Source organism: Apis mellifera, linkage group LG8 (genome assembly GCF_003254395.2).
Source record: "Apis mellifera strain DH4 linkage group LG8, Amel_HAv3.1, whole genome shotgun sequence".
Classification (NCBI taxonomy): domain Eukaryota; kingdom Metazoa; phylum Arthropoda; class Insecta; order Hymenoptera; family Apidae; genus Apis; species Apis mellifera.
This window is the reverse complement of record NC_037645.1, coordinates 9799721-9808892: the sequence shown is the minus strand read 5'-3', so window position 1 is coordinate 9808892 and position 9172 is coordinate 9799721. Positions and strand designations below refer to the sequence as shown.

General features: G+C 29.4%; 2 protein-coding genes across 3 annotated transcripts; one reads left to right on the top strand and one right to left on the bottom strand.

Moving 5' to 3' along the window:
- Window positions 1-599: 599 nt before the first annotated feature.
- LOC100577889 lies at window positions 600-2402 on the bottom strand. 2 transcript variants are annotated; one of them, XM_026442481.1, is made up of 3 exons: window positions 2121-2402; window positions 1596-1760; window positions 600-1440 (listed from the first exon to the last, which is right to left on the bottom strand). In XM_026442481.1, the coding sequence occupies exons 1-3, from the start codon at window positions 2230-2232 to the stop codon at window positions 1127-1129; spliced, it is 591 nt and encodes a 196-aa protein (XP_026298266.1). In that variant the 5' UTR covers window positions 2233-2402; the 3' UTR covers window positions 600-1126. The 2 variants fall into 2 exon arrangements, with proteins under 2 accessions (XP_026298266.1, XP_006568120.1); XM_006568057.3 differs by having other exon boundaries at window positions 1596-1790; window positions 2121-2212.
- Window positions 2403-2631: 229 nt separating this feature from the next.
- On the top strand, window positions 2632-4792 carry LOC113218919 (dynein regulatory complex protein 9-like). The gene is made up of 5 exons (XM_026442062.1): window positions 2632-3046; window positions 3155-3410; window positions 3930-4087; window positions 4178-4242; window positions 4394-4792. The coding sequence occupies exons 1-5, from the start codon at window positions 2981-2983 to the stop codon at window positions 4587-4589; spliced, it is 741 nt and encodes a 246-aa protein (XP_026297847.1). The 5' UTR covers window positions 2632-2980; the 3' UTR covers window positions 4590-4792.
- The last annotated feature ends 4380 nt before the right edge of the window (window positions 4793-9172 follow it).

Sequence of the window (9172 nt, the reverse complement as noted above, 5' to 3'; positions counted from 1 at the left end):
CACGGATGTCTCTGCACACGTCTTGAGGGGTGTTCCTTGCTCTCGTGAAGCGCGTAAGGTTAATTCACATGTACACACGTATTGTATAACGTCTACCTTTCTCTCTCTCGTAAGGAGCGGTGTTCATCCTGAACCTATTATTGCTGTGTAATAATTATATTATAGAGAAGAAGAGGAAAGAAAATGAACAAAAAAAAAAATTAACAAATAAATAAACGAATAAAAATCGAGGAATATAAAGGAGGGATGATAAACGATGATGATGATGATTTATATAAAATAATGATGCGGCGAAATCGAGTTAGTTGAACGACATTTGTGATCCGGACGTACACCTTTTGTTGCGTATCTACGTTTGAATCGTTTCGTTGTAAAAATGATTGACTTGTATTATTTGAATGTATGCTCGTACACCTTGACTCTATAACTTGATGATTAATAAAATATTTTATGTCACTAATTTTTTTCATTAATCATGGATCATCATATATATATATATATATAATCTCTTCGTCGTCTTATATACTTTTTAATCCTTATTTATTACAATAATATAAGTTTTTCTGAAAAGAAAAAAAAATGCAAACAACGTGTTATGATTTTTTTTTTTTTTTTCTTAAATCAGATCAGACATATTTTTCCATATATATACCAATGATAAGGACGCGAAACAGGTATATTTGGGGAGATAAAAAGAAGTATACCTATTTTTAGAAAAAAAGAAGAAGAAATTAATTATCTCTTACTAACTATCCCCGATTATTTCTTAGAATTTCATCCTCGTAAGAGAGACACGCATATCTCTTTGATAATATTTTTTTTTCTCTCTCTCTCTCTCTCGAGAAAGAGAGATTAGAATCTAATTACCCTTCCTAATTCCCTAAATCATCTATCGACTGTCACTTCGTATTCTATTGCCTAGTGAAGAAGAAGAATATTCATTCCAGGATTGGAACCGAACAAAATTTTCCATTTCAGAAAGGAGAAAACAATCTAATCGTTCTTTATATTTGCAGAATTTTTCCAAGAAAAAAAAAAAAGGAAATTCATCAGCAGAAAGTCGAGAAGTAAAGTAAAGTATAAAGGGATAAAAAATGTTCGATCGATCATTCGATTCTTTGGTCTCTTAATTGGTCAGGTAACCGCTTAGATCCTCGTCAGATCGTTTGAAATCGGCGATGTAACTGCAACTGTGCACGGAATGAGGCGTTTTGTCTTTTGGGCTCAATATGGAGCGCAGGGTGCCGTCGTAGTTCAGGTTCAAAGACATCTCCCTCCTCAGCTCTGTGCAACGACCGACCTCGTAATCCATGTCGATCTCTCTACCCTTTCGATTTTTCGTGAACAACAGTTCTAGGCTGTATATGACGCTGACCAATTCCTCCTCCAACTGAGGATCGCAGGAAAAGGAGACCATACCTGGCTCGCAACCGGGAGCACCTATTCAATTCATGAATAAATTATATAATATCGTGTCTCGAATCGATAATGCATATCGATTGAATTCGAATGAAATTTTATTCTTAACTTTTTTTTAAAATTAAAGGATGAATTTTATTTAAAAATTTTAATAATTTTTGGTTATAAATAACAACCTTGAGTGTCCTGCACAGTCTCCCAGCGAACCAAAGCCTCTTGCAAAGGTTTATAAAGCTGCCTTCTGTTAGGACAACACCAGTTGGCCACTTTGGCGTCCAATTGTACTCTGTCTTCGGTGCCTAGCTGACTCCAACTTAGAAACAGCTGCTTCAGTCGCGGCACTATCATAGAATCCCATCATAAATACGTATCTATGGCCAGTTTACAGTCGTCAGTTATAGATATAAAATTAATTACAATTTAATAATCGATTTATGAAAACCTTTGATGGAAATTCTTTGTTTACAGAACTCCATTTATCTTTTCTTTTTTTATATATATATCGATGGACCTGTTCCAAAAATATTTCAAATTTTTATTTTATCGTACGCTTTAATAAAATAATGGAGATTAAAATAAAAAGTTTTATATCTGTGTATATACATAAATGGGGCACTGTAATTTCAAATTTGTCAATGTTTTCCTTTATGGATGTAAGAAAGAAAGAAAAAAAAAAAAAGAATTTTGAAAGTTGAACAAACCTTCGGGTATCAGAACGAATATCGTGTCGCATATCTGCTCGAAGACAGACTCTTCCATCGATTCATCGGCGTCGTTCTCGTGGTTGATGGTGATCGTGGATTTAGATTGCATCGCGCATTTTCAACCCCGAGGGAATTCCTGTCATTTTGCCCACGATACGCGAGTGAAACGAGAAAAAAAACAAAATGTTGTCACATTCGTGAATAACTTCACGGAAAAAAACGATCGTTATCTTTATTACGAATTATTAATGTAGTTTTATTACTAAGTTTAAGGAAGTAAGAAATAATATGAAATGATTAAATCGATGTAATATTAATAATTATGTTAATGATAAAAAAATGGAAAAATTTAAATTTATATATATATTATTATATTATTAGGATTATTTTATTATATATTATAATATCGTTTAAATACGTAGAGTAATTAATATATTCGTAGTCATCTTTGATCGATTTTTTAGAAATAATATAAAAATATCGATCGAGGTTTTTATTTGTTAAATTCAAGTTTTTTATGTTAGAGAAAGTAAGACAGAGACAAATTGGCTATGTGACAGAGATAAAAATAGTTCGCTTTATCTTCATCTCGCAATTTAGTGCTGAATTTTTTATAATCTACAACAAATATTCAAACCTCGTGGTTCGTGTCCATGCTAAATTCAAAATATTTCCCGTAAAATTTTAATTCGATTTAATTTAGTTAATTTTACGTTTTAAAAGACGATCTTTCATTGATAAAATATTATTAAACGAATATCAGTTTATGCTTCTTTTGCTCTTGATACAAAATTTTTTAATAACAATTGTTTTGACTCGAGTTAACGAATGGTTTGCAAAATTTAAATAATTCTAAAATGGAGGAGGAGTATCTTAATTCCGAGTTGCGTGGAATTCTGGAACAATTCGTGAGAATTCGTGATGTGTGTCTAATTTTTTTATCCTATTCTTTTTAATTCACCGTTAAATATTCATTATTTGAAACCTATATTTTTCCAACTTTCTTCTCTAATTTTATTAAAAATTAACAGGCATACGTCGCGATGGAAACTTACTGCGAAGTGCAAGAAGAAGCACTGTCGATTGAGAAAGAACGTTATGAGAAGATGAAAGAGAATCTAGAGAAACTTTCGAAAACTTATTTGTTTCTCGAAAGGAGATATAAGACCACTGTTGAGAAATTGCAGAATGAAGGGAACGATCTTCGTAAAATAATCGAGGAACTGAAAAAAGATTGCGATGATCTGCGTCTCATTAATGCAGAACGTATTGCAAACGACGAGCAAAGTATAAAAATAAATCTTATTAAAATTTTGATTGATTATTATATAACGAATTTTTTTTTGTTTTTCGTTATATATTTAAAAACCAATCGATAAGAAACATATCAGTTCAGAATTATTAATTTTGTTATCGAATCAGAAATTTTTATTCATATCGCTTTCTTTCTTATCGATCGATCAGTTCAATGTTTAATTTTTACGATTTACGATTTATAATCGTGTCTGTGAAATACTTCGTCATTTTATGAATGCTTAAGGAAATATTTTTTTAAAAAAATTTATAATCAGATGTGACACGAATAAAATTTTCTTTTTCAAAATTATTTTTAGGAAATTTTTAAATATATTTTTTTAAAATAATTTTTTTAACATTGCCGTTCGACATTACCGTTTATCGGTAATTATGTAATTACATATGAATCACTAACTATTTATTAAGTATCGTTAATCAATTTTAAAATATTTATTGTTTATTTTATATTAACTTTCTATAATTATTATATAATTATTATTTTCAACACAGTGCGCGGATTGCAAGACGAAGTGGAGTGTTTAAAAGTGCAGTTATTAATGCAAGAAGAGAAACATAACGAGGATATTGCATTACTGAAGCAACAACACACGGATGAAATACAGAGATACAAAATGTTGCTGCAAAACGCGAAACTAACCTCTACTTCCGTAAATAAATTTTTGAAAATATGTAGAATGATTCAGAAAATTTGTAATTTTATTTAAAAGACAAATATATTTTCTTCTGTTTTCGATCAGAATGAGCCTAAAAAAAGAGGACGGCCCAAAAATTCGGGAAAAAATAAAAAAGATACCTATTTTAGGTATGCTATTTTAAATTTGTTATTTTCGAATTTTCAAATTTTTTTGAAAGTTTTATAGAATAATTATTATTTTAATTCTTTTATATATATTTAATTCCAAATCACTTGATATATTTAATTAATTTTATATACAAAAATATAAATTTCATAGATGGCCAGAATTGAATATAGAGAAAATTAATGATACAACACATACGGGTTTCGAGAAGGAAATCGTAAATAAAAACATTGGAACGAAGAAAAGGAAATTGTTCCACGAAGACAAAGATACCATAGTGGATATTGTTCAAAGTATACACAATTTATCAGTTCAAAATATACAAGAAAACGAGATTAATACAAAATAATTATTGCGTACATTACAAATAATATAAAAAATATATATATATTAATTTAGTCCAAAGTTAAATTCATTTTCGTAAATAATTTCAGTAAAAATTAAACTAAGTATAATTTTTGGTTCGAGTCTAAGATTCTTAAATGATAAACGTATTAATGTTACATAAATAAATCAAGATATATCTGATAAAAAAAAAAAATGCTTATCTTTGACAACAAGAATATTATTATTTACTAATTTTTCGATTCAGCGAATTCCAGCTGTTCGTATAATCGATCTTTAAGTGTCCATACGTATTCAGATCAAGATGAGGAGGTGGAATAATTTGTACCATGTATTTTTCTTCCTCCCTCGATGGATAATGCTGTTGTAAACGATAATCCGGGATATCTGTGAAAATGAAAATAACATAAGAGAGATATAATTGTTATTAAAAATTTAACCGATTAAAAATTAGACCTACCTGATTCTATAGAGTCCATTAGTGGAAAGCTAGAATCAACGCTCATCGACCTTGAAAAATTGAAAAAAAGAAAAATCAATTTAGAAAGAAAGGAAAAAAGAAGATCAAATATATTTTTTTCAAAATACCTATGGATCTCTCGCATAGGGGTCGATTTGCATCTGTGTCCGTATCGCCTGTGGTCTTCCATGAATTCGCCGTGTCTCACATCTAAAAAAAAAAAAAAAAAAAAAAAAAGAAAAAGAACGGAAAAAATTATCGAAATCGAACACTTTAAAAATTAAATTAAGATGTTCATTTCTCAAGAATTAAATTAACGAGTTAAATTATTTCGAAACAACGAGCGATATCTCTTTCAATTATAACCGAGGAGAAAGTATTCAACAAAACTCCACGTTCTCTTAACAACAAAACTTTCTCGAAGCTTCTTAAAAAAAACATTGATCTTCCGGTTACTTATCCAGAGAAAGATCGATTATGGAGGAAAAAAGTTCCACTTCGTTACGTGTTCGAACGAGATGGATTTATTTTCCACTTTAGATCCATCCATGGTCAAACATGTTTGACCAGGTTTCAATTCCCGACGTTCTCTGCCGAGTAATCCATCCGATTAACAACCGATTATACACAGGTCTTCGAGAACGAAATCTTTTAATAGACTTAGCTTCGATTCATTGACGAGAGATTCGACACCCACGTACGCCTTTGTCTTTGTTTTTTTTTTTTTTTTTTTTTTTTAATGTGGTGGCAGGGTCGCGGGATTCGGAACAAGGACAAGTGGAAATCGCGATGACACGTGGATTTTTATTCGAACATAATTTTTTTTTTAATTATAATTATTTTTTGAAAAGTTCCTCGAGAAAAGAGAAGTAATAAAATAAATATTTTTCCATCGTAAATATATCATCTTTGAATTTTTTTTTCATATTGATGATACTTTTTTTTTAGAATAATTTATTATCGTGTTTTCGTTCAAATTTTTCCGTCCAAATTAAATTAAAAAAAAGATGAAGGAGATTAAGATCAAATAAAATGAAAAAATAAGAAGAAGAAATAAAGAGCATTCTTTGATCTTATTTTTAATTAAATCGAGGATCAAAGACAATTTTTTCATCATCGTCGATCATCGTCTCCTCGTTTCTTCAATCTCATTCATTTCCATCGTGAATGAAATTGTCATTCGTGACGTTGTAAAAGAGAATTTATTCATTCGCAGGTGAAAGCAGAGGCGTTTGAAAGCCGCTAAAAAATGATAATCAAGCCAATGTTGCGCGAGGACGTTCGTGACTACTAGCGCCGCGTGTCACGATTTGCCGTCGCGATAGGGACTTTCTAGGACATGATAGAAATCGTGGTCGAGTTATTGCGACGCATGACAAATGGCAACGTTGTAATATTTGACCAAAAAAGTTGATCATGCGTATTCTTTTTTCATTTCAATCGAGCCAATATATCTGGAATTAAATATTTGTTTTTTTCGTTAAACATTTATCGAAAAACGATTTGGAAATTCGATCAGTCGATAAAAATGAATTTTAATCACTTTTTTCTTTTTTTTGATTTGTAAGAATCAAATCAATTATCAATTTATATAGTGATATTATAATATGATATAATTATGAATGTCGTAATGAGGATATTCAGAGTTTCACGTTGATAGTGTAACATTGAAACAACAAGATTAAAGTAATTAAAAAGCGATTACTGTACACACGGATGATTAATTAGTTTTTAATTAACTTTCATATTTGGATTGATTGTATAATTCGTTAACGTAATTGTTGTTAATGCGTATCGATTATTTAATGTTGTTTCTGTTGCAAGATTTATTGGGAACAGATTGAGAAAGCGTAAGTTTTCTAGGTTATAGATGGAATCAAAGATTTTCTGCTCAAGGTCGCTTTCCCCTCCACTATTTAATCATGTGTAAAAGCATTTGTATAAAGTGATTAGGAAAAAAAGTGTAAGTAATTTAACTAATTTGTTTATTTCCAAGTTTAATTGTTTTAGACTTTAAAAAGAATTTAAAATATATAATTAAATCAATATAATATTTTCTGTATCATAGAATCGTTTATGAAGTAAAAAATATTTGTAAATCTTTTTTATGGTATAAATAAAAATTGTGTAAGTAATTTAGCTAATTTGTTTATTTCCAAGTTTAATTGTTTTAGATTAAAAAGAATTTAAAATATAATTAATCAATCAATATAATATTTTCTGTATCATAGAATCGTTTATGAAGTAAAAAATATTTGTAAATCTTTTTTATGGTATAAATAAAAATTGTGTAAGTAATTTAGCTAATTTGTTTATTTCCAAGTTTAATTGTTTTAGATTTTAAAAAGAATTTAAAATATAATTAATCAATCAATATAATATTTTCTGTATCGTAGAATCGTTTATGAAGTAAAAAATATTTGTAAATCTTCTTTATGGTATAAATAAAAATTCGAAAAAAGAAAAACCTTGCTAAGGCACGAAAAATTATTTTTTATACTTTTTAAAAATGATTTCTCGTTAAAAGATTGTTATCTAAAGAACGATTGATAATACATCTTCAAAATTGATAAGATAACAATATTAACATTCGAATATGATACGAATTTTATGTATATTACTGAGATTAAAAATCTCAGTTTTTCATTAATGCATTCATTCAGAAGAGAAAAATATCGAACGAAATATATACGACAAAACTTTCAATCGGGAAATTTACAATTCCCTTTTACCGCGTGTACACTTATAATCAATTCCCTTTCTACCAATCTCGTTTCAAGACACACCCAACACGTGTAACAACCAGTTACTCTAATAATAAATTACAAACAATTTATTCAGAAAATGAGAATATAAAAAAAGCAGGTAATAAGTTACAACAAAATTCTTTTTTTACCATAAATTTCACACATCATATATTAATCAATTAAACATTTATATCAAATTTAATTTTTTTCTATATTATTCGATATTCAATTCATGTTTAATTTCAATAATTTTTTGCCAATAAAATTGCAAAAGTTAAATTTGAAAATTTTGCAAAGCAAAAAAATTTTACGATAAACGATTAAATTTAAGTAATCATAAATATATCGATGTAATGTATTTTTAAATATATCAAAGATATATGGAACGAAAAGAAATGGACGTGGATCGCTTAAAAGGAAAGAAACGGTTTTGCTCGATGGCAACGACGTAACTTAACCATTAATGGAATTTCTGAACCGGACCCAAAACGGAAGTGCGTTCCTCGACCAAGCGCATCGCGGCACGTGCAGCGCACCGATGCAATGCATCAATTGCATAACCTTTTCGAATAACTCGTAACCGAGTCACCGCGTGGTGGAATATCAATTAACAGACAGGGATCGGCGAGAAGAAAACGCGTCCAACCACGACTTGTGGTTTCTGATCACGCGATCCTTGGCTCGTAGCCAGTTTATACACCGAGTTACGTGTTGTGTTCCTTTACTTTTAATAATCGAGAAAGAAATTTACACTATACACGAGCCATACACGAGCTCAAAATTACATTGAAGTTGCATTGTCATAAACACACGATTACAAACTTTATATTTTAATTTTAACTTAGTGTTGTATTTATTTATATCGAATGTAGAATTTTAGGTTAGGAGAAGTTGAAAGAGAATAATATATTAAGCGAAATTAATGGATTGATAAAACTGTCGATAATGATTGTAATTATAATACGTATCGAATTACAGTGTTTTAAACTGACACGAATGTAGAATTTTAGGTTAGGAGATGTTGAATCAAGCGAAACTGATAGATATGATAAAATTGTCGACGATAATCGTAATTATAATCGCATTGAAGTTACGTATAATGGATGTAGAATTTTAGGTTAGGAGAACTTGAACTAATAGATTAATCGGGTGAAACTAATAGATTGATCATCGATATTTTCCATTTTAATTGGAGTAGTATAATAATAAGAGTGCAATAATAAAAATTGGGTCAGGAGAAATCTGAAGAAAAGAACGATGAAATAGAAATCTTTTTCTTGGATTCGACTTAATATGTTTAATATCGAATAAGTGAGAAAAAAAGATCGAGTCTTTTGATGAATAAAAAATCAGTGAGATATCCCCACGAACATCTTCTAC

Coding starts and splice junctions, on each gene's coding strand:
- LOC100577889 (XM_026442481.1), bottom strand. CDS start 2,232: ATGCAATCTAAATCCACGATCACCATCAACCACGAGAACGACGCCGAT. Junction 1,761..2,120: donor ATTCGTTCTGATACCCGAAG/GTTTGTTCAACT, acceptor ATTCTATGATAG/TGCCGCGACTGAAGCAGCTG. Junction 1,441..1,595: donor GACTGTGCAGGACACTCAAG/GTTGTTATTTAT, acceptor TGAATTGAATAG/GTGCTCCCGGTTGCGAGCCA.
- LOC113218919 (XM_026442062.1), top strand. CDS start 2,981: ATGGAGGAGGAGTATCTTAATTCCGAGTTGCGTGGAATTCTGGAACAA. Junction 3,047..3,154: donor AATTCGTGAGAATTCGTGAT/GTGTGTCTAATT, acceptor AAAAATTAACAG/GCATACGTCGCGATGGAAAC. Junction 3,411..3,929: donor TATTGCAAACGACGAGCAAA/GTATAAAAATAA, acceptor TTTTCAACACAG/TGCGCGGATTGCAAGACGAA.